Raw genomic sequence first — 26455 nt, forward strand, 5'->3', positions numbered from 1 at the left:
ATCAAAGTTCTGCTAGTAATGAATACCAAACCTCCTAGCAACAGCAGGACCTACACTGTGCCCACAGTCTGCCAGGTTGGTGGCAGATTGATGATACCATTATCCATTCACTCTAAAGGAAGCAATGATGCATATGGATTTGTCTTTGTTCCTTACCATCAAAATGCTTCCCCAAATGCCTAATCTGTCTTTGTGCAGATGCAGCCTGACAGTGTTTACCTTGGCCTTTGCACCATACACTTCCTTCTTTCCTCCTCAGTGATTTTCAGTCACTGCAGCATGAAATGCACATTGGGCTCCACTCCGCATTCGCAGATACACTATCCACAATTTCCAGGGAATCAAGGCTCATGGGACCCCTCCTCAGAAATGGAAGACAGGAGCCAAAGAATCAAGGCTTTCCCCTTCCTTTTACCATGAAGACAGTTCTACGATGCATTTCTCCAAGCACCTTGGAAGGTCCCAAAAGGAGCAAGACAACTTGAAAGAGTTAGAATGATAGTGTGAATTGATTACTCTCGACTGCGTTGTGCAGAGTTTTACAATAAAGATATAACCAGGTATAAAACGGCTGGTTTTCATGGTAGTGGCACAAAGAAGGCAGATCTTTTTATCTTGATCCTAGCAGGGATCAGCTAGAAATGAGGACTCCCCAACATTGAAAGCGGACTGATTCTAGATTCCAAATAGTAAAAGATAAGATTGAAAAAAAGATCTCCAGTTACAAAAAAACCAGTATTTGAGTTAAACAAATTGACTCAACCATGCAGCAAAAATCAGATTAAAGGTATTACATTTTCACTTTAGTCTATTGTTTAGATTAGCTTAAATCATTACATGAGAGAGAGGGGCATGGGGGTGAGGGATCAAGGAAATAAGGCCGACTTGGGAACCAAGTCAAGAAAACACTTTTTTATTGTGGATACTGGCACATATAGCTGGATAAAACTGAAAAAAAAGATTAGAAACCTAACACATTTTTTAAGAGATTATATTGCCAAAAGAGCCACCAGTCCATTTGCAAAAAGTCTGTGACTGCTAAACTTTTAATGCTTCAAACTATGAACAGGACACAGTGTCTGAGAGCTCCATATTCCCCAAGGAGGGCATTTCCCCCCAAACTTCCTTCAGATATCGCTATGGAGGAAGACGGATAAGGAAGAACCTTCCAGAGGGCAAGATGGAAGCCAGAGAAGGTGGTCCTTCCCAGTCATCCAAGGAAATCCACACTTAAAGAGAGGCTTCACAATGCCTATTAAGCAGGATTTCATTACTGTGTGCTATTACTCTCCCCTTTCCCTTATTTGGAATGGAAACTTTTATTGAGGTTATGTTGTCCCTGTTATAATATATGTATGCCTGTTACAATATATACATCCACGTACACACATATATATAGGGTGTGTGGTGTCTGGTGTTTGTGTTGGAAGGATGACAGGGAAAAACTTGTCTTTTAGTCATAGGTAGCCTGTCTACTACAAGATACCACAGCATCTGGATTGCACATCACCCAAGATCTAGAATAATCCAAAAGAAAATATCCAAGTAGGTGGGCCGATAAGTGGACCCAAAGCTTAGAAAAGAGGTTTGCCCTAAAGACTGTAAATCAATGTACGGGGTAATGATGTGATCATAGAGGACACCTCTTAGGAGAAAATTTGAGACTTACTCTAGTAGAGAGACTGCAGCTAATTCTTAAGCAACACAAATATCAATTGGCCAATTGGATAAGCCTACAAGGTAAACATAGAAGATGCATCCAGAGTGATCGGAGGAATGAGAACCAAGAGAGAAAAAATGTGTATCAAGAAAGCATTAAACAATTCTTGAAAATGACTCAACCTTTCAGTAAGACAAGGACTTCTGGAATCTCTGACATGGATGTGATTGGTACCTTGTAGGAAATCTTTTGTGAAGGGACCCATATCCAGAGAGCAGGTTGGACTGGACGGATCAGGATGTAAAAGATGAAGAAACTGAAGTAATAGACACAGGTAACTCTTCTCCGGAATCTGGCTAAAGGAGAAGAGATAGTATGTTAAATAATAAGTTTTTTTCCTTTCCTTTTCATACAGATGGAAATCCTCGAGTGTATTTAGAAAGGAATAGTGCTTCTATTTCTAATAGTAAGACAAAACTGGCCCCACGACCAATTGTTCTTTTACAAGAATATGATTAGAAAACGAACATGCTTTAAATGAAAACTGCAAATGTAGAAAAAGCATTTACTAAAATTCAGTGCTCATTTTTTAAAAGGAGTTTACAGTCAAGGAATAGAAGGGAATTTCTTTATTCTGATACAGAGTATCTGCAGATATAATGACAAACATTATACTTCATGGAAGAATGGTGAAAGATGCCCCTTACGGTCAGGCACAGCAAAAGTGTACTCACTGTCACCATTTATATTTAACATTTTTCTGTGGGTCCTAGATGTGGAATGGGAAAAGAGAAAAAAAGGTATGAGCATTAGATAGAGGAAACAAAACGATAATAATTGAAGAGCATATGATTACATAGGAAATACAAAAGAATTCTAAAATTGTTAAATCTTGTGAGTGTTTAAAAATGTTGCTACATACAAATGTATGTATGAAAATCAATTAATTTCTATTATTCAACTACAGTTTGAAAATAGAATAGATTTGATTAGGAAGATGTGATTTGCAGCAGCAATTGTAATATTTAGTAATATCTAGAAATAATTATAGCCAAAGTTATATAAGAAAACTATTATTGAGAAGCTTTTTTACTGAGAAAATAATAAAGGCTTATTGAAAGTCATCAAGGAAAATCTACATACGTGTACTGGAAGGCTCAATATCATTAAAAACATATAAAGACAAATGTCAGGTGACAGGTAAAGAGTGGGGAGAGGAGGAGTGTTGAGCAGTGCCCAGGGCACCAAGGGGTGGGGCAGGCAGTTGAGAATCTGCATGTCCCTACAAAGTGGCAGGAGGCAGGAACATATATGAGCTAAGGCTCCAAGCACCTCGCTTATGCTCCATTGGAGTTTATTTACAAAGCACAAATTCAACAAAGCAATTATTAAAAACTTCAGGATGATGTATGCAGAATATGAAGCCCCAAGCTCAGGGCTCTTTTGAACACACAGCCCGTGTGACTACACTGACCACATGCTCATGAGACTAGCCCTCCTGACGCTCATGTCCTGCTTTCACATAATGGAATTTTATTGGTTTGCTGGGCCTCAGAATTTTTAATCTCTTGGTGATTCTCATCTGCAGTAAAGATTGAGAACCACTGTCCTAGACAATATCAGGCATGTGTATTTCTGTTATGTATCATGCATGTGCGTAGGTGTGTAGTTGGTTACCCCTGAATTTGGGGAGAAAGGATGTGATATGAAGTAAAACTTCAAAAAACTTAAAAAATAGGGACACCTGGATGGCTCAGTGGATTAAGTGTCTGACTCTTGATTTCAGTTCAGGTCATGATCTCAGGGTTTTGGGATCGAATCCCGCGTGGGGCTCCGGGCTCAGCAGGGAGTCTGCTTGTCCCTCTACCTCTGCTCCTCCAGGAGCTCACTCACACACCTCTCTCTCAAATAAATAAATAAAATCTTTAAAAAAACCTTAAAAAATAATGGTAATGTTCTATATCTTAAGGTGAATGGTAGATATATAATTTTCCATGCATGTATTTTTTAAAAAAATTTCCTAATTTATATATTTTTTCAAGTATAGTTAACATCGTGTTATGTTAGTTTCAGGTATACAATGTAATGATTCACAATTCTATACATTACTCAGTGCTCACCACCGCAAGTGTACTCTTAATCCCCTTCACCTAGCTCACTCACCCACCTCCTCTCCCGCAACCACAAGTTTATCTAGTTTAAGAATCTGTTTTTGGTTTTGTATGATACTTTTTCTTAGATAACTACTAATCACTTAAAAAACATCTTTTACAATGGCAGTGGGAATTATCCAGTTGATGAATGGTTGACTACTGAAGAAATGATTCAAAAACTTCCTTCTTTACATAACCCAGATAACACATAGCAGGGTGGAGATCTGAGCCCAAGCCCACAATATAACAGATCATCACTTTGCCATAAGAGACTATGAAATCAAGATTATTATAAGACGTGTGCAGATTAGTGAATTCTCACATATCAATACAAATTTCTGATATAGGCAACAAAAATTTCACTTATCAATACTAAAAAAGGCAGACATTTTGGGCAAAGAATATGAGTAGGTAAAAGAAATAGAATATTTCCAACAAACCACAGAACAAATGTTTAGCATCACTTATAATAAAAATGCAAATTAAAACATTAAGATTTTTCTAAGAATGTAATTGGAACAAACTTTTTTTCCAGTTTTTACCAAATTTAAAAATATAAAAATGCTATAATCTAGTAATCTCACCGTTTGAAATATATGCTATTGAAATGCCAACTAAAATGTGCAATAACATTTATTGCAGCAATGCCTATCATAATAAACAATCACATTCAACCTAAACGTCCACATTATTAATTATAGATTAAATAAATTATGATATACATACATGCACGCTGTGTGTGTGCACATATGCCGTGGGATACTATGCAGCCTTTAAAAAGAATAAAGTCATCGAATATGTATGTACTTGCAAATGGCCCACCATATATTTTGAAGTTAAAAAGCAAGTTGTAAAGAAGTATGTATAGTTTCATTCCATTAAAAAAAATATGTGTGTATGCGTGTGTCAATGTGAGGGGGGCATCTGGGTGCATACAAGATATTCAAGTTATGTATGTATTACAAGAAAAAAAAGTTTCAAAAGAATGCACCAACTTTTTTAACCTTGACTCTCTAAAGAACGGGATTGGGGGAAGAATTTATTTATTTCTGTTTTCTTTAAATTTTGTTTTAACTTCTATCGCATCTGTATTGCTATGCTTTCCATTTCCTGTAGGATTTAACAGAGAAAGGTAGTCCTTTTTATTTTTATTTTTTAAAAATCATTCTTCAAAAAGCAAAAAAGAAACTGAGACTTTAGAAGCAGAATAGGGATGTGTCCAAATCTCTTGAAGATGACTACAGGTGACATGAAAAAAGACAATGCTGAGCAAGGCAAAAGGGAACATTCCTGTCAGCGCCAGGTACCCCCACACCTGCGGACTGAATCCTTGCACGTAACAAGGAAACACAGCAGTGCTCCTTTCAGTCTTTCCACTTCAGAAGTCCTCTCTGTCTTACCCAGTTCCTCTCTCTTCCATTTTATCCACCTCTCTCTCAGCTCTAAATGCCACAAATTTGCTCTGTACTGCAAGAGATCAGAGAAAAGGAAGTCTGCACGGCTCTAGTGACGCGGAGTTAAGAGGAAGCTAGTGGCCAAATACAGTTTGTTCGGGATGCTCACTTGCCTAACTCTGGTCCTGCACCAGGAACGGAGGCGGGCTCCTCGGCATGTTTTCAAAGCTCAGTTCTGATAGCAGAACTCAGAGTTTCCCACAAGCCGGCTTTGGAGCATGCTCAACAGACGCAAGCTCGTCTCTACCATCGCACAGGCAGGAGAACATAGCGGGCTCCGAGGCAGCCAGCCCGGGTTCGGATCCTGAGTCTGCCGCGTGCTCCTGGGTATAGAACCCCGAGCAAGCCGTTTCACATCTTAGCTTCCTTTTCCTCATGTGTGAAACAGAGAACATAATAGTATCTAGCTCACTGAGTTGTTAAGACTAGGTGAGAAAATGTGACCAAAAATAAGCATTCAATAGATGCTAGCTACTCTGTAATTATTCATAATTGTTATACACTGGCTTGGGTACATCAATGCCGGTTATTTCCAGATGAATTTGTACTCCAAGCAAGTGCTTTTCAAACTTCAGTGAGCAACACACTAGCTGGTCATGAAGTCATTTTAGTGGGTAGTCGTCAGCACTGAAAACAATTAATGGAATAAAATAATAATTTTATATATATATACACATATATACATATATACATATATATACACACACATATATGTATGTGTATATATATATATTAAAAAAAATAGAAGACATTGCACATAAAAAGCTAATGGAACATGCATTGCTTCCTGTGGTCTGGGGTCAAATGAGTTTGAAAAATAATGCTTCTAAGCCAAAGAAAGGTGACAAGCTGAAAATTTTCCGTAACTGCCCTCTCAGCCCTACTCCATTCCACTCCTTTCAAGTAGAGTGAGCAGACGCCCCAGAGCTTTGGAAACGAGCTGCACCGAGGGCCATTTTGATAACTCCTGAGCATGCCTGAGTGATGTGAGAAGTCAGGACGCAAACATGTCAGAGAAATGGTTCATTCAAACGGTCGTCGTGCTTCTTCTCAAGCCCCTGGAGCAGGGGATAGGGGTCTCTTAGAACTAGTCAGGGCTAAGGACTTAGTTCTTGTTTTGTGTTTGAAACTTTTCCTGTTAATTCGAGAACTGCGATGAAAGGCCTTGAACGTTCCTTTAATTATACAAACCTATCACTTGAAACTCCTACTTTGAGTAGGTAATGTTTGAAAAGAAATCTCACAAAGTTTAGTCTAAGTGAGTGAAGAAAGTGAAAGAGCTTTGAATTTTCCAAAACATTTATAGTACTTCGATGTTTATGGATTTTTTAATGTCCATTTCTGCTGTTTTTCTACAAATGTTCTGGGCTGTGTACAGGTGACAGCAGCTAAACGCAATGCGAGTAAAGTATAACAATGATTAAAAACACATGGGAGAAAATGAGGCTCGGAACTAGAATTAGGTTGCTGGAACTGGCATTTTTAGGAACTGAGTTATTGCTGACCTGTAGGATCTTCATTTTTTTTTCCTGGATATCATTTAATACGGAGAAACCCACTTATAAATTATCACGATAGTGTAACTGTATGTATTTCTGTTGGCTTAAATTATTTTATTTGGTATTTCCTTCTGTACTGCTATGAGCCGCTCATAAGTACCTTTAGTTCTAACCGAATTAGACACCTAATATTAATCAGAGAGGAAGATTATTTATGGAATATGAGTCAACACATGTAGTGTTACAGTTTTCCACTCTGTATCATGATTTCAACTGAAGATGAAATTTGATTTGAAATAATGTTAATTATACAAATTGTAGAAATTCCACAGAGATCTATGTTGGAATTAAAACCATACACTCTGAGTTGTGTATCTATCTCCTAATACACAACAAATCACAATTTTGATCACCTTAGTTCATGTGTATCTCTTTAGTATCTAAGAAAAAACATTTAAAAATGTGTGTATCTATATATAGTTAAATGGGTATGGTAGAGACACATTCATATCTATATCTGTCAAATTTATGTATAAATGTAAAGATCTGGTTTGCAGTAAAACAGTAAACATCTATTATTTTCTCCTGGGAATGGTATTTGCAGGTTCCATGGTTACAATGAGGAGCCGAACAGCCTGGGGGTATTTTTAAGACATGGTAGTTGTAAGGACAAAACCTTGAAGATGGATGATAGAGAAGTCTTAAATTAGTATGTTATCACATCCTTAGGTTTTTTTCTACAAGACTCATACACATATGCCTGTGAACCACTTGCTCATTCTGAGGCTCAGGATAAATTAGTTAAATTCCTAAATCTCAGGTTTTTTTATTCCTAAAATTGAGTAAATAATAACTTTAAAAAATGTGTTTCCTTCTCTCATTACAGGGAGATGAGCAGACATGTTAAAGACCAAGAGTAGAAAAACTAAATCCAAGAATCAATGTTTTACAGAGGTTGGGACAGCTGCATTAGATTATTAAATTAATGATCTCCCAATGAATCAAGCCTTAAATATATACATCCTTGTGTAGTTTCCTCTCTCAGTGACTCTGGATTTGGCTACGGGACTTTCTCTGTCCAATGAGACATTAGCAAATGTGACAGATGAAGACAATTGATAAGTACATGCACATAGGGGCTTAGCTGTTGTCTCCCATGTAAGAGTCTAGGTCAACTGCTAAAGAGGACACATGGAGAAGAATCATGCATCCCATCCAGTAGTGCTTGCTGGACACCATCTTGGACCATCTGGTCTCAGCTGAGTCACTCAATGACTGTAGCTACTTGAATGGCCCCTAAGCAAGACCATCAGAAGAACCACCCTACTAAGCTAAGCCCATTGTGCAGAATTATGAGCCAATAAATGGTTGTTTTAAGCCACTACATTTTGGGGTTGTTTGTTATTCACAATAGATAACTGACATATTCAGTAATCTTGTAGGATAAACCTTGCATCCTCTTGATACTGAAATCAGTAAATGATAACTAGGAATGACCAATCATAAACATTAAAAAACATATACCACTCAAATATAAATGAGTAAAATAGCAAATACACAAAACATAATCAGAATATATATTTTAAAGTGGAATAGCAGGGGCACCTGGGTGGCTCAGTTGGTTGGGTGTCTGCCTTTGGCTCAGGTCCTGATCCCATGGTCCTAGGATCAAGCCCCACATCAGGCTCCCTGCTCAGTGGGCAATCTGCTTCTCCCTCTGCCTCCTCAACCCGCACCCCCCCCCACCACCACTGGCTTGTGTTCTCTTTCTCACTCACTCTCTCTCTCTCTCAAATAAATGAATGAAATCTTTAAAAAAAATAAAAAATAAAATAAAATGGAATAGCAAACATAAAGTTGTCTTTGTTAAGTTTTCTATGTTGGATTATTACTTTGTGCTGCACAGATAAAAAAAAATACGTGTACAATTTAGTGAATATATATAACTTACCAAAACATGATCTTCTATGAAGCATATGTTGGAAAATCTTGCACAGAGATTCTTCACTTTGTGTAACGGTCCTACAGGTGCACTGTACTTGAAGGACTGTCCCAAAGATACCAATGTAAGCTGCTTTGCAGTCATCACTTCCCGAGCAAATGAGGTCCTGCTGGCTTAAGGTACTGATGCAGAGCTCATCTTCATGGCACTTTCTAGTCACATGGTGCCAGCATTTTGACTGAAATGTTCTATAGCGCCTCCTAGAAGGAATCAAGAAATGGAATTAGTCTGAATAATATTATCTTGCAATAGCACGTGGTACTGCCTCACCTAATGAAGGACTGGCATGAAACCAAAGGCCTTCTAAACGCCAGTACACAGCCGACAACAAAGTTAGTGCTATACAACATCCCGGTAGAGACCAGCAAAGGAGAGAAACCTTGTGCATTATTTTCCTTTTGTGATGAAAGACAGAGGCTAAGTTTAGGATTCCCTGGATGAATCATCCTTCACTATTAATTTTATTTCAATGGATGATGATTTGCAGCATAAACTACTTGGTGGAATTATTAGCAGTATTTTTGAAGCAGAAGGTGCTTTTAGGGCTAGCATTTGGCCACTGTCTCACACCAAGTGATTTCATATAAGGCTCTTGACCTTTCCAGCCAGTTCTCCCACAGGATGGAACGTACTGTACTCTTTTTCTCAATATTTCTGGGCAGACTAATTAGAATTTACAAATATTCTGAGCTTCTCTGGCAGCAAGAGCTAATTTAAAACAAAAATTAGGAGTTTATTTAATGACTGGGATAATCCATTAGAATGACATCAGTTCATAACTTTTCTGGCTATGTATTTGATTCGTGCTGTACTAGCTTTGAATGAAAGTCTGGATAACATACAATAATTTCATTTTCAAAACTTTCACAGAAAGAAGAGATTCTCAGTGGAACCAAGAATTTTAATCTCTCTACTTATTATTTATCACCTAAAATTACTTATCTTTTCTTGAATAGATCACCATCAAACAAGCATGAAAACCCTCTGAGTAAATAGACACTTATCATGAGCTTAATTGTCCACATGGTGCTACTCCGCTTAAATCCATAAACTATTATTTTTAATAGTCTCATATTTTAAGTAACCTTAAAGGAATCAGCTTTTTAATGTAATGGAAAAAAATCTAATAAAATTTATATTTAAGAAAATCCTACAAAAGTTTTGAGCCAGAAGAACAACTATGTTCCTTTAACGCAATTAAAGGTTATATGGAAAATATCTTCTAAATATAAGTATTGACAGTATGGATTACCATTTATGAGTTGATAGAGAAGAGATTTGCACCTAGGTGCCATTTATTCATTTTTAAATACGTATTTTGCTACAGTTGTTTGAGTTATCTACTCATAGAAGTTATTTCATTCAGAAAATTAGCTGTGAAATTCTGCAAAAAATGCTGAATTAAAGGATACTTTAAAATTAAAACATCAGGGTTGCCTATGTGGCTCAATTGGTTAAGCATCTGCCTTTGGCTCAGGTCATGATCCCAGGGTCCTGGGATCCAGTCCTGTATCAGGCTTCTGGCTCAGTGGGGGGGCCTTCTTCTCCCTCTGCCTGATGCTCCCCCTGCTTGCGCTCTCTCTTTCTCTCTGTCCAACAAACAAATAAAATCTTAAACAAAAATTAAATTAAATTAAAAATTCATAAAATTAGTAGACATTACCTACGTGATTTGAAAAAAGATTTCAATATGGCAAAAAAGACTTTATATGGTAGAAATTCTATTTCAGGTTTAAATGTTTTGATGTATAATGTTTCATTATCCTTATTTTCTTGATATTCTGCAATTTTCTATGTTGTTTTGTGTTCAATTATTTAGAGGCACTTTTTAAATGGAATTATTTTTGTTTTCATTTTTGCTATTGATTTCCAGTTACATTACACAATGTAAAGAATGTGGTTGGTATAATTTCTGCACATGGATTTGTGACCTAATATGTCATCAGATTTTGTAAGTACTCACAGCACTTAAAATAAGTGTATACATTGCAGAATTTTGTTTTTAAAAAGTAGAATTTTTTAAGCAAACATTTTTTTACTACTTTCTTGAGTTTGTACGTATGAGAATATAACGTATTACAATTTTCTGTAAGTGCCTAAACATTTATAATTGGCAAAATATAATCTCATCTCTCAGTATACATCTATATTAGACAAAATCGGTTGAAAAAATGGTCTTTATACTGCCTTCTCTGGCCTTTTCAAATAAATAAAGGAGTTTCAAAACCTATCATGTACTGAAGAATCTGGAACAGGGACAGAAGTTTTATTTCAAGACCCAAATTCTCTCCTCGTTGCACATACAGGCTGTTCAGCCAAAAAGGTAGCAGATGAAGGGCTTAACACCCTCACTGAAGAAGTAGTTTGTCATTTGGATTTTTTTCCATCTGAATTACATTAACAATAAGTTAATATAAATGCTAGAAATCTCCCTAAGGCAAAATTTGCTTGAGAAAGTGACAGGATTTGTCTTTTTCACCTTGACTACTAATATTGAATAATATTTCCAGCACCTTTATAAAATATTCATTAAGGGACTATTTGCACACTGTGAAAAGAAATCTAAAGTACACAGTTCTTACTCTCTGAATTAATCCATGGAAGACAGAAATTATACAAGAAGAGACATGTATATGTACATTAAAAATCATAAAAATTAATCACAAGCTAGTCAAAGGTGGAGAGAAATAAGATGACTTCTTTTAAGTGCCTTTGGTTTTGCAGACTGTGCACCAACCATTTTGGAGATAATGGTTTCTCTCCTTTCCTGGTGGAAAAAAATTACCAACTCTCTACCAATCAATCTGAGAAGGTGTTGATGCCAAGATGAATTTAACTCAGAAGTGTGTGCTTCAGAATCCTTCCTGGGGCTTCTCAGGGACTCTAACCACAAATCCCATCACTTGCCATTAGAATACTTAATTTGATAGGGAAGCTTAGATATATTATGTTCTGAAAGTTGAATGCAAATAACTAGGGTAATGAGGTAGTATGCCTACAGTCTTGGCACTGGAATCAGGTGAAGCTGGATACCCATTCATGGAGACATCTGGTATTTTTACAGGGATTGCTTTAAAAAAGTTTTCCTGGCTGGTTAAAGTATTACTAGTTTTCATTGTTAGTGTAGATAGATGATTGATAAGTATTCTATTTGTGATATGATAAAGATAGTGTAATCAAACGTTTTCATCCTATGTCATTGACTATAGAAAATACCATTATCTTATTATGACTAAAGTAACTTTTTGGAAATTAAATTATTTTAATTTCATAAATATTTTCTTGTCATTGAGCTTAAGACTCATTCCAAAGCTGTTAGGAATATTAAAATGTGTAAAAAAATCGCATCTGAGAATCAATGAAATCAATATTTCACTAAATAAGGACTTTAAAGATATGAGTTTGAAACATCTACATTTCATTGTAAAACATGTTTTTATAATTAATTTTATTATTCGCTCAGGAAATATAATTAATAAGCCTCACAACTTTCGTAAAATAGGATCCTCAAGTAAGACATTCTTAAGAACTTTGGCATTCTATGTGATAAGTTGAAACCAAAAATACGTCAGCGTTCTAGCACTCTGCTGAGATCTTTACCCTTATCTTACAGAATGTGTGTTGTAGTAAAGCAGTTGTCTTTTTTTGACAAATATTTATAGGATTTGGAGCTACTCTGAAAGTCGGAATGGCAGCGTAAAGGAGTGGAGACAGTTAAAATCTAAAAGAAAGAAGTTTACCAAGAATCCATCCCTTTGGGCAGTTGGTATTAAAACCTTCAGCTCATTTGGCAATGGGCAAAGCAAGTGACAAATGTGACGATCCTTGCTCTGAGCCATCACACACTAACCACTCTTCCACATTAAATGTTTATTTTGATCTTGAAATGATTTTGCTATTTATGGAGTTTTATTTATTTAAATGAAATAACAGTCCCCAATTAAAGGCACTGGGCAAACTGATATGAAGAATTATGCCAAAAAGAAGCAAAAAGATGAATCCATAAATTATATGATTTAATTGCTGGTTGTTTAAATAAAGCTCCTTTAACCTGGTAACATCAGTGTTCCAAATCATTTTGATTCATCGGATGTATTCAGTACTCTTTCTTTTCTGCATTTTCTTACTTGTCCAAAGAGGCCCGCTTAACTGTGGATTTCTTACCACACAAAAGATAAATTCATCTTGAATATACAAGGAAAGGTGTTAATGAAGACTGCAGTGAGGAAAAGAAAAAGTCAGTGTTGAATTAGATTTATGGTTCCCAAAAGTAATTACCTGCAAGATTCCGTCTAGTCTCTACTAGCAGCAAGAGTGGAACTTTGAATAAGTGAGCCAGATCATCCATACCTCTGCTCAAAATCCTCCAGAACCCCACCATTTTCCTGGGAGTACAAACCAAGTCCTTAGTGTCCCTCTAGGCCCCCTGTGATCTAGGCCTGCCCGCCCCCATTCCAGTCAGATGTCTAACTGCATCTCCTATTGCTCTCCCTCACATATGCTCGACCTTCACTGGTTTTTGAACATGCAGTATTTCTTCCTCAGAACTGGTCTGTTTGGTATCTCTTTTTTCAGATTCTTACTGAGAGAGGTTCACTCTCCCACTTGTTTAAATCTGGTAAAATGCTCCCTTCTGGGACCACCTTGTTCACATTGCAATTCTCTCTGCCCATTCACAGTGCCACTCCTATTCTCTCCCTTTGCCTGTTCGCCTCCACAGCACTCATGACCTTATAATATGCATTTGACTTATTTATTACCCTTCTCCCCCCACTAGAATATAAGCTCCCCAGGGCAAGCATGTTGGTCTTGTGTGCACTGATGCCTAAAGCAGTAGTAGGTGCTTTATAATTATTTATTGAAATAAACAAGCAAATGACCAACGTTACTCCTCTGAAAGTCGAGGGTGTAAGGCTGGGAAGAGGAGAATGGGTACACTTCCGACATCATGGCATACATAGGTTCTGTCGATGTCCAAACCAGACTCAAGCTACCTTCTCCTTCCAGATCTCCAGCCTAAGAGAGAAAGATTCATTTTGAAGTTTGAAGAGGCACCTCATCAAAGCTCTGTGACATTTAACGGCCTTCGGTCATCATACCAAAAACCAAATTAAACTGATGCGCCAGTCAGGTCTACTTACTAATTCGTTAGTCTAACTTGAATATATAATATTAATAATGCTGCTTCCTGGCTACCAAACCCTGACACACTGAATTCACTTATTCCAAAAACACGTTCTGCGTTTGAATTACGAAAAGGATACTACACATGTACCACGGATTCAAAAATACGAGTTGTCTGGCTTTGTTTACGTCATGCTGGATGAGGGTGGGAACTCCAGCTAATGTAATGAGATCAAGTGTTAGGACTTGACTGTAACAAATAAGGTGCCGAAATAAGAAAGTAAGGTATGCGTGTTTTTACTCACCTGCATAATTCATCATTTCGGCAGCTGTGAATTACATCGAGGCAAGTAGGGGGTGGAACTACGTTCACTGCACATGGCTTGCTGTGAAGAGCTTCTCTGGACTGCTGACAAGGTATATCAGATTGAGCGCAGTCACAAAAAGCCAACATCTGGGCAATGTTAAAAGGCATATTCTGATAGAAGAACCGTATGGCTGCTTGGCAGTGTTTCACATCACACAGATTTCCATTTGCTGAGCAAGCTTTAAGGTAAGGGGCCAACTGTGCGTTGCAGACCACATCCCCTACACACGCCTCTGCCACTTCCAAACAGGACTGGATCCCTTTGATTCCTGAAAGCAAGGATATGTCCGGGTCATGAAAAAGTAAGCATAAATCTGTACATACGGAATCTGCAAAATGCTGTGAGAAGACCTTGAGCAAAACACAGTGATGTACCAATGTGCTATTTGGGGCCAACGTTCGTTCGTTCGTTCGTTCCTTCCTTCCTTCTTTTCTTTCTTTTTTTTTTTTTTTTTAAGAGTTAGTGTGAATTTACTGAGGCCTGAGTGGTGAGCTATTTGAATCATCTTTCATTTATACTGGATACATATTGTGATCTAGAAGTGATGGGAAGGGTGTAGGTCCGAAACTGAGTGGGAAAAAAAATTCTTGAGTCGAAGTTTCTCAAATGTAAACAATAAATCTTCAGAAATTTCATTTGAGGTATATAGCTTATGGTGAGTTCATGAGCTCAAATAAAAATGATTTTTGTTCTGTTGCACTTCTTATTTTGGGTGAAAATCTTGACTAAAGGCTCCACATACTTACATACTTATTCTAGTACATAAAGGTGTTCACATTCTGGCAAACATAGGTACATGGGAGCGCCTCCATCCCCCCCACCAAGCATATATCCATGAAAACAGCCTCAAACAGTTAATTTACGTGATTAAAATACCTGTGAAATCTAACAAAGATTTAGTCTTTGGTTTTAATTGCAAAGCATTCCTTTGCATAACTGTAAACAGAGGATGGGTGGGCAAAACAGTTGCTTTGATATACGAATAGAAGAAATACTGTGATTTTTTTGCATTTTGCAATATTAGACTAGTAAAAAACCGCACAATTTATTTTATATTAGCATATCCTTAACATAGCTAGTAACTATGTTTTAAATTACATTGTCTAGTATTTACAATGCAGATGAAAATTACAATGTATAAACATTACCCTGATAGGGAAGAGTAGTTAGATTCCACTTGGATTGGTTATCCTCTTTCACATTACCTAGAAGGAAAACAAAAGAGACTAATTCATTAGTGAACACTTTTTTAAAATTTAATAGAAGAAGGTGGGTTACATTTACAAATGAATAATCAAGCAAAAATACATTGAAGCTCATGTAACACTTATTTAACCCTTAACACTCAAAATTAAGGAGGTGTAGATGAAGAAAAACACCCCCACCCCAAATACTGAGTGAGTTAAACAGCCCTGCTCTGAGGATTTAGTCCTTGAAGATTTAGACAAATGCTAACAATCAGACCATGTGTACTGAAGTAAACAAAGAATCTGGGGAGAAAAAACAGAAGCAAATTGTCTGAATCAAAAAAATCCTTCCCAGTAGGGTCTTAATTAAATTGAAATGCAATTTAAAGATGGTTTCCACCTCTGATTATCTTAGTCTCTTAGAGCCCTTAGGAATTATAATCAGAGAACTAGAGAATTGTGTCGATGGAAGTGAACTCAGTGGCCAGCTACTTCCAAACTCTTTCATTCAAGAAGCATTGGTTGAATCCCTACTATGTACCAGGTGCCATACTGAAGACACAAATGCGTAGTCCCTGTTATGGAGAATCCACAGCCTGGCATGGAATATGGAGATATAATAAAACATCCAAATAAAATAGAAGGAGTGCGAATAGACATATGCATAAAGTGATAGGGGAACAGTATGATCAGATTTGCATTTTAAAATAAAAGTTGAATTGTTACATTGGCTATTAAGATATTGACTTCTGTTATGACTTCATGATTCAATTTTCCCTACTTGAGCAACCTGTCCAAACTCCCTCCTTGCCCATGCATTGCACAGAAAGAAGAAGGCATAACCACAAGAAAATTCTTTTTTACTCCCCACTGGGTCAGTGTTTCCAGACTCCTTGCTTTGTTCCATTTGTTCTCACTATACGTGGTTTCTCACTTTTATACCCATAATGTCTCAGCGCAAGAATCACAGTGTTTCTAGATCCACCCTCCTGTGTCTCTGAGGAAGCCTGAGGTGTTCCTTCTTCTCTGCACTATTCCACATTGAGTGAAATCCCACAAGCGAATCTCAGAGAGGCATATAGCTTTTGTAACGGTTACAAAAGTCTAGGCTAGACCTCTATTGTAAATTAATATCTCTGCTTTGGGACTGATTGGTATGGCTATGCCACTGATTAACTATAACATATTCTAGAAACTATCATTGAAACATAAATAAACACTGACCTTACTCACTTTGACTGAATGTTTATGTCCCTCCAAAATTGACGTGTTGAAGCCCTGACCCACAGTGTGGCTGTATTTGAAGGCCGTGTCTCTGAAAGTTATTCAGGTTAAATGAGGTTATAAGAGTGGGGCCCTGATCTGATAGGATGATCATTCTAGGGAGAAGAGACACAGAGAGCTTACTTACTCTTCTCCCTCCACGCACTCCCACACCAAGGAAAGGTCATGCGAGGACGCATAAAGAAACCAGGAAGTCAACAAGCCAGGAAGAGAGCTCTGACCAGAAACGGACCCTCCTGGACCTTGATCTGGGAGTTCCGGCCCCCAGAACTATGAGAAGATACATTTCTGTCGTCAGAGCCACCCACGCTGTGGTATTTTGTTCCGGCAGCCCCAGCAGACTAGTATACTCACTATGTGGGTAATTATTATAAACACAACAAAACATTTATTTTAGCATGGGAAAATAAACCCTATCTTGGATGTGTACTATTTTATATGCTATGAGTAATTTCATATGAATTCTCTGCACATTAAATTCTAATTTCATAGGGTACCTACATATGTACATACGCATTTTTTCCGGAGGATATTTTAAGCCATAGCTTCATCGCTGAAGAGCAGCTAAAGGGCAATATGTCATGGGAATAAATAAAAGATTGTACCAATCCAATCTACATCTGAGATAGATCATAGACATAAAAAAAATGCACATTGTTCCTTCTTATTCATCCACTAATGTCAAATATATCCAGAATCTGGCATTTTCTCACCTAGCTACCACCCTGGCCCAAGATTGCACGCATTTCTCTGTTGACCTCATCTAGGTCATGGGCTCATTTATCATCTATAAGTGAATGGCCCCCCACTTAGATTAAGTTCTCACTTTGTTGTGTCATACCTAGAATTTAGACATCAGGTCCATACATGGGGCTGCCTAATTTGATATATTTACTTTGGTATCTATCTAATAAACATTTCAGACTTCACATGTCCCAAACTGACCTCTGACTTCTCTGTCCCTCACTGAAGCCTCTTCTTCCTGTAGTTGTTCCCATAGTAGTTAATGAAAATAATAGCAACCACATCCTTCTAGTAACTCAGGACAAAAACCTCAGAATCAACCTCCATTTACTTTTTTTTCTTACATCCCCATATGGTTTATTACCATCAAAATATATCTAGAATAGACGACTTCCCACAGTGGTCCGTCATCTATCATTTTTTTCTCTCTGTGTCATCATAAAAGCCTCCTAACTCGTCTTCTTACTTGAGTCTTTGCTTATCTTCAACATAAAATCCAGAATTATTCTTTCAAAGATAGGAATCAGATCACCACAATCTCTTAGTGAAAATTCTTCAGTGATTTTCTATATCCCTCAGGGAAAGAGCCAATGACCTAGAAATGATCTAGAAAGCCCTACCTGATCTTGTCCCTGTTTTATTTCTGATCTCACCTCCCACACCTCTCTCCCATATTCTCTCTTCTACCTATGTGTCTCCCCTTAGCTCTTCCTCAAACCTCCAGACCCATGTCCAGTGGAAGGCCTTTAACTCCCTGTTTCTTCTGCCTTGACTGTTCTTTCCCCAAATATCCACAAGGCGCATTCCCTTATCTCTTTTAATCTTTGCTCAAACATTAAGAGTGCAAACTGCATGGCCATCCTATTAAAATTACAAATCACCCACTCAGACCTCTTTTCCCCTCTGCTTCTGTTTTCTCCTTAGCATTCATGCTGTTTAAAATATCTATCTTAGGGGCGCCTGGGTGGCACAGCAGTTAAGCGTCTGCCTTCGGCTCAGGGCGTGATCCCGGCGTTATGGGATCGAGCCCCACATCAGGCTCCTCCGCTATGAGCCTGTTTCTTCCTCTCCCACTCCCCCTGCTTGTCTTCCCTCTCTGGCTGGCTGGCTCTATCTCTGTCAAATAAATAAATAAAATCTTTAAAAAAAATAAAATAAAATAAAATAAAATAAAATAAAATAAAATAAAATAAAATAAAATAAAATAAAATATCTATCTTAAGTCATTTATCCTGCTAATTTTCTCTTTGTCCCCATATTGGATGCTGTGACCCACTACTAAGACACCCCCTTAGGCTCTCATTTCCTCAGCTGCTGAAAGTTTGGTTGGGTGAAGACACACACCAGTCCTCTTCTAGGCATTGCCCTCATTTGAAGAAAGTTGCCACAGACAAGGTGACAGACTTTCCCAAGGGACAGCTCCTGTATAAGGACTAGCCCATAGGAGGGGTTCGAGGATCAGGTCCCTTGCCTCAAAGGTCTTTCCAGGTCCAAACTTCCTGTGGAATAAACTAATTTTGCTGTGGTAGCCGCTCTGCATTTCAGCTTCTCCCTCCACCTGATCCTGTTTCCTGCAGTTCCTTCTACCTTTTGTTCCTAAACCTTCAGCCAAACACACCTTTTGTGCGCAAACCTCTGTCTCAGAGTCCGTTGCCTGGGAAGGTGATTCAAGACACTGCTCAGTATAGAACGTGAACTCCCAGAGAGCAATGACTCACTGGTTTTGTTTACTGTTCCTCCAGGTCTGAGCACGTGGGCTAAGACACGGTAGGGACTCAAAAGAAAGATTAAATAAATAAATAATCAGCACATAACCACATTTTATCTATTTCTCTAATTTTTTAAATCCCCTAACAAACAAGTTTGTCCTTGAATGAAGGACAGGTGTTTTTTGGTTTTGTTTCATTATTGTTTTTTTTTTTTAATCCTGCCGTATAGGACCTGGCACATTGTAAATGTCTCATAAGTATTTTTCGAATGAATGAATGAATACAATTAACATTATGCTAAAACCTTTTAGCATTTGCCTCTCTTGCCTCCTCATAATCCCTTTTGGACACAGTCATGGCATTAATTTTTTATTTTTAATTTTCTAGGAGACACAGGCAGAAATGACAAAGTGGCGATCAGAAATTAGATATTCTTTAGTGAATCCATATTTGTGATTATATACTTAATGTTCCTAAATTCTTCTTTAGAATACCAACCTGAAAAAATGTCCTGCTTGAATCTATCTTCATAGTCATCACTGAAGGCTGGAACTTGACTCATCTGAGCATCCTGTATACAAATGTCTTCAAACAAACTTTTCCAAATTTCAATGCACTCTACTTCTGAAGGGTCATTGCAATGACAATTCCACAGTATCGTTTCTTTCAGACTTTCTCTTAATGTGGCACACAGGTAGCCTCCATCAGTGGTCTTGCATTGTTCTGATTCTCTCCCACAGGTTTTCTTAAAATTTTCATACAACAGAGTGCAATGTTCTGATTCTTGGCAGATATGTGCTGCTATGACACAGTCACTCTTTTTTCCAACCATTAATGATGTGTCTTTCTGATGGAGCCATTTTGTGATATTTGACTGTCCAGCCAAATGTAAAGACAGAGCTGATTCTTCTATAAATAAAATTTTAAAAATTGACCAAAAATTAAATAAGTTCATTTACTTAGGATATTTTAAATGTTTTCTAAAAAGTATATAGACTTATTTTTGTTTAAAAGATTTATTTGAGAGAGAGAGAGAGACAGAGAGTGAGCAGGGGGAGGGGCAGAGGGAGAGGGAGAAAGAGAATCCTCAAGCAGACTGCCTGCTAAGCATGGAGTCATACCTGAGGCTCGATCCCAGGACCCTGAGATCATGACCTGAGCCGAAATCAGGAGTCTGACACTCAAACAACTGAGCCGCCCATGTGTCCCTAGACTTGTATTTTATATTCTTATAACTATTGTCTTTCAAAAACCATTAAAAAACTTCAAGAGCTATTGCGAATGATCCTGAATTTTTAAAAATTGAAATAAAAATACTGATTATTTATAGTTTATGTAACCACATAATAGTAATGCTCAATTTCTCTCGATGACATTTGGTTCTCGTCATTTACTTTTATCCAAATTCTCATTACATTTTGATGATGAGTGATAGAAATCGTGTATAACTTAAGATACTTATAAAGTAATACTTTCCCTTGTATAAATTTTTATGGATTTCTATTTTCTACTACAAATGTACTCAAAGTGCTTTCCCACCTTTTTAAAAAATTTATTATTTCCCCCCTCAACCGCCTTTTCAGACCTTAATTTTTCTAATTCACCAACCTCCTCGTAGGATTTTAATTCCACAGATACACTGTATATCTGCTTAGAAACTGGATGTATATCTGTGCTTCATACACAATAAAGAGTAAAACATTTTTTGCCCACCGCCACGTACCGATTTTCACCCCTGGAGGTTCTATTCCTCATTGAGAATGCACATTCTACTAGAGCGTTTCAACAAGCCCATACTTATAGGAACGTCATAGAAAAAAGATCAGAAAAAGAACTTCGACACGAGACTCCAAGTCAGCTTAACATAGGCTTTCAGAAGTATACCGTCTACTTCTAAAATATCGTATCTTCCTCTGAGGTACTTCAAATACATCGCCACAATAAAAAGTCCTTGACCCTACCATTCTTTCCAAAGTTACTTTTTTTTTTTTTCTGGAGTATTACGATTTAAAAACAAACAAAAAACCGATTGTTTAATTTTGTTTTATTAAATGAGTTTTATTTCACCTTAGCTTCTACACATGCCTCACACTTATACAAGACAAAGATAACATGATCAATTTCATGATATAAAAACGTTTACTTAAAAACTGCTAGGGCATCCTTATAAGCACTATTCTGAGTCTAGCCTCTGTACTGCATGTGTTTGAAAACACACGCTACGATAGCATTTGACACATTTCTCAAATAACAGCTCACAATGGATTGTTATAACTACGTAAATCAGACTCCTTTACTAAAATAGAGGTCTTCTATTCATTTTGGCTAGCATATGCAGGCTTACATGAATAGGACGCATGTGAATTAATGCTGTCCTCATATAATTAGTTCTATTACGATGGTAATTATGTATTTTGAAATAATCTAGAAACCTGTCTATATGTCAATCTATCTAAATATCTTCCTATTTAAATATTTAATTAGCTGGGCTAAATGAAATAATATGGCTAAATATCAACTTTACTATGTTTTCAGCTGTCAAGAGCAGAGACTGTTTTAGTCACCTTTTTTTTTTTCTTAAGATTTTATTTATTTGAGACAGAGAGAGTGAGAGGTAGCGAGGGGGAAGGGACAGAGGGAGAAGGAGAGAATCTCAAGCAGACTCCTCGCTGACCGCAGAGCCCAACACGCAGGGCTCACCTCACAACCCTGAAATCATGGCCTGAGCTGAAATCAAGAGTCAGAAGCTTAACCAACTGAGCCAGCCTGGTGTCCCATGTTTTATTCATCTTTATAGCCATCCTTCAGCATTTATAAAATGTCTACACATATTAACTGAATAATAAATACAAACAGATACATGATTCAGGTGCTCATAAATATGTTTAAAAATTTTAAATACTTACATTTTATTTATCGATCATTTACTAATTATCAGGTACTACACTGGGTGCTTTCTCATAGTAAGAAAAAAAGAAAGAAAAAAAAAGAAATGCCAAAGCTGATTTGTTCGAGAAATTTACAATATATCAATGAAGAACAGAAAAGTACCTGCCTATATATGTTGGGGAATGTTTTGAGAGTCCAAAGTGGGGAGGGAAGGAAGAAGAGAGAGAGGGGGCTCTGGGGGTGGGGGAGAGAAGGAGAGAGAGAGAAGGAGAGAGAGGTCGATCATGGCTTGCTGGACTGATGATCAAAGAGTTTGTGGAGGATGCCACAGTTAAGATAGGATGAATGATAAGATTTCAATTATTTCCTTTCTCACTCTAAGCTAAATTATAAGCAATCAGCTAATGCTCTCTGTATACACAACAATAGGTCATGTCCATCATGAAGTGTATTTGTGAGATTGTTTAAGTGTTCTCCTCCTCTACAGGGTTTTTATATTCCTGGCTTATCAATATTACCACATAGTCGTCTCTAATAAGTGTCTATTTTGGGGGGAAAAAAAGGTTTAACTATGTGAACTGATTTCAGTTTAACTGCTCTAACTTTGTACATACCTGTTGAACTGGTGACTACATTTTGTCAAAACTTGGTATGATTAAAAGTGGTTAGAGAGATAAAAATTAAGTTGTCTTGCCATTATGAAACAAAAGTCAATACATATTTTAGTATTTCAATATGTTTTCATTTCAGTCTACCTCAAACTAAAACTAGTAAAGACCTATTAATCAGCTAACTACTCTCATTTCGGGCTCTCTCCTTTTTGATGACATCTCAACATTTGTAATTGTTGACTATTCCACCTTTCATTGACTTCAAAAACTCTTTCTGTGGTTTCTTTTCCTGTCTTTGAAATCTTCTTTTTTGTCTCTTCAACTAGATCATGAATGTTGTTATCAAGATCTTTATACTCTCACTTTATAGCTTTTACAGACCAGTTCTATCTTCCTTCATGGTTTTATCTACTTCTTGTAAACCTTTAACTCCAAAACCTGTTTATCTTTCTTATTTTATTTTTTTGTATGTCTATCTTAGATTATTCTCTTCAGTGCAAGATCCATGTTTCCAAATGCAAGCTAGACGACGCATTCCCTCGTTTCTTTTTTGAAATCACTTGTATCATGTAAAACTTAAAATGCTAACATTCCTAACGTGACTGTTGCAAAGCATTCCACAGATGCAACGTCTCCAAAATATAACTCAACACTTCTGTCTCCAATCCTGTATTTTATGGCTTCTTCCCTGTCTCAGTGTAGCACAGTATCTTGTCCCAAGCCAGCAACTTGTAGAACATGCTTCATACATTTCATCCTCCTCATATCCAACTGTCAACCAATTCCTATCAATTACAATTCATAAACATATCTCACTCCAGCCTACTCCTCATAGTCTGCGGCACCACTGTGGTAGTCTGGGCCTGCATCACCCCTCTCCCAAATTATTTTGACGTCCTTTTAATTGATATCCCTGGCCTGCATCTTTCCCTCCCCTCCCTTCTGTCCTTTGCACTCCTGCCAGTGATACCCTTTGAAAAGCTGAGTCTGCAGTCCTCTGTTTAAAATGCATTAAGAGCCCCTTGCAATAACAGTTTGAAGTCTAATCCCTTTATAAAGATCCCTAAGTTCAGCTTCCCTCCTTCTTATAACATCTGGTTTCTTTCCAGCATCATCTGCTAATACTGCTCCGCTCTACAGACCAGCTTAACAAAGGATTCGTTGCTCCTCGAATGTGCTCTGCTTCATTCTATTTCCTCTGTCTAGAACATCCATTTTGTCTCTCTAATGAACCCAATTCACCCTAAAATCCCAAGTCTGTCATTTCTTCTGTGAAACCTTCTGAGTCACCATTCTTTCTTCATCTATAGCTTCAAATACTTTGTAAGAGTACGTGTGTGTGTGTGTGTGTGTGCACGCGCGCACGTGTGTATCATCTAGCATGTAACACGTTGTACAGGTGACATTTAGCACTTACCATTTTAATTAAGAATTGAACTAAAAGTAAATAACAAAGGTATCTTGGAAATCCTCAAATATTTGGAAATTAAAGAATAGTATTACAAATAAACCGTGAATCAAAGAAGAAGTCACAAGGGAAATGAGAAAACATTTTGAACTGAATAAAAATGAAAATGCAACATGCTAAGATTTGTGGATGTAACTGAAACAGCACTTGGAAGGAAATTCATATAATGAAATGATTAGAGGAGGAAAGACAAAAATCTCAAGTCAATGTTATAAGCCTTTATCTTAAGAAACCAGAAAACGAAGAGCAACTTCAAGTCAGCAAACACAACAACCAAAAATAATGAGCAAATTGCGAGACAGAGAGAGAGACAAAGAGAGAGGAGGATACAAGTTTGCCAATATCTGAATGAAAGAGAAGACATCACTATAATTCCTACAGACATTTAAAGGACAATTTAGGAATATTAGGAACATCTTAGCAGAGAGATAGAAAAAAGAAAAAAAAGTAAAATGGAAACCCTAAAAACAAAAATTCAACATAAACGCAACAAATGGGAACATTCACTGAAAGACACAAACTACCAAACTCACTCAAAAGGAATAGGTAAGTAAAACAGTCCTATAACAACTAAACACATTGAACATTTTAAAACCTTCCAATAAAGAATGGCCCAGGTATCTTCACTGGTGAATTAAATCAAACATTTAAGGAAGAAATAATACTAATTCTTTGTATACTGTTCTAGAATAAAGAACAGGAGGAAATACTTCCCAACTCATTTAAAAAACCAGCATTATTCAGACAACAAAATCAGACAAATACACTGTAAGAAAAGAAAGCAATATTCCAATATCCCCCATGGACATAGATTAAAAACCCTTCACAAAATGTTAGTAGATTGAATCAAGAAATATATAAAATGAATAATACATCATGACTGAGTAGGCTGTAGCCTCAGAATGAAGGGTTAGAACCAACATTCAAAAATCAACAATAAAATTCTCAATATATATATATATAAAAGCAAAACATGATCATTTCAATAGAGGCAGAAAAAGCATTTGCAAAACTTAACATCTGTATCTTTTGTGATAAAATTTCTAAGCAAATGGGATATAAGAAGGAATTCTTCAGCCTGCTAAAGAGAACCTGCAAAGAACCTACTGCCAAAACCATTCTTTATGGTGCAAACCTAATGCATTTCTCCTAAGATAGGTAAAAAGACAAGGATGGTCACTCCCAAGGATCCTACTTAGTATTATCCTGGAGGTCCCATCCAGAACAACAGAGCAAGAAAAAGAAATAAATGCCTACAGATTGGAAAGGGAGGAATAAAACTCTATTCACCGATATGAATATTTCTATCTATATGGACAATCCTATAGATTCTACAAAATAAAAGATACATAAGAACTAATAAGTGAGCTGAGTAAGTTATAGGATATAAGGTCCATACAAAATATCAATTTTATTTTGATAGATTTTCTATAATCAATTGGAAATGAAAATATAAAATAAGTTACTATTTACAACGGCATCAAAAAAACAAAGCATATTTGTATAAATCTTAACACGATGTAAGAATTATATACTGAAAACTATAAAATATTGATAAAAGAAATCAAAGAAGTCTTCAAAAAATGGGGAGATATATCATGTTCGTCAATTCTACCCAAACTGATCTATAGTTTCAATGTAAGCCCCCCCAAAAGGTAGATATTTTTGTAGAACTGACAAGCTAATTGTAAAATTTATATGGAAAGTCAAAGAATAGCCAAAAGAATTCTTAAAAAGAACAAAGTTAAAGGAGTTATACTACTTGATTATAAGACACCTCATAAAACTACAATAAGACTGTAGAGTATTGGCAAAAGTTCAGAAATACAGATTATTGGAACAGGATAGAAAATCTAGAAATAGAGCCACTAATATACCACCCAAATGATTTTTGAGGAAGGTGAAACTGATGGTCTCTTTAGCAAATGTGGTAGAACAATTGTCTATCCTTAAGGGAAAAAAAGGAACCTGGCCCATTGTTAATACCAAAGTCAAAAATTAACTCAAAATATATCATAGAGTTGAATGTAAAACCTAAACTACATAATTTCTAGGCCATATGAGGACTATCTCTGTGATTTGGGGTTGGATAAAGATATCTTAGATGCAACATCAAAGGTATTATTCATAAAAGAAAAAAACCAATAAACTGGTCATCATTCAAGTTTAAAAAATAACTTTTTTTTAAAGATAATCCTAAGGAAATAAAAGACGTAGAGTGGAAAATATTGTTTATAGAACACATATTCTGATAAATCCTATTCAATACAGAGAAGCAACTCTTAAAGCCCAGTAAAAAAGCC

At 36.8% G+C, this 26455-nt stretch overlaps 1 protein-coding gene across 1 annotated transcript in view; it reads right to left on the bottom strand.

Moving 5' to 3' along the window:
- The window catches only part of GFRAL (GDNF family receptor alpha like), a 62494-nt gene that overhangs the window by 27751 nt on the left and 8288 nt on the right, over positions 1-26455 (bottom strand). Inside the window, exons 4-6 of the mRNA XM_045802711.2 lie at positions 15409-15465; positions 14198-14528; positions 8718-8968 (exon numbers count right to left, since the gene is read on the bottom strand). Of these exons, the coding sequence (XP_045658667.2) occupies positions 8718-8968; positions 14198-14528; positions 15409-15465 (639 nt within the window). The remainder of the gene's footprint in view (positions 1-8717; positions 8969-14197; positions 14529-15408; positions 15466-26455) is intronic.

The sequence above is a fragment of the Ursus americanus genome, chromosome 29, assembly GCF_024610735.1.
Source record: "Ursus americanus isolate L20-20 chromosome 29, mUrsAme1.1.p, whole genome shotgun sequence".
Taxonomy (NCBI): Eukaryota; Metazoa; Chordata; class Mammalia; order Carnivora; family Ursidae; genus Ursus; species Ursus americanus.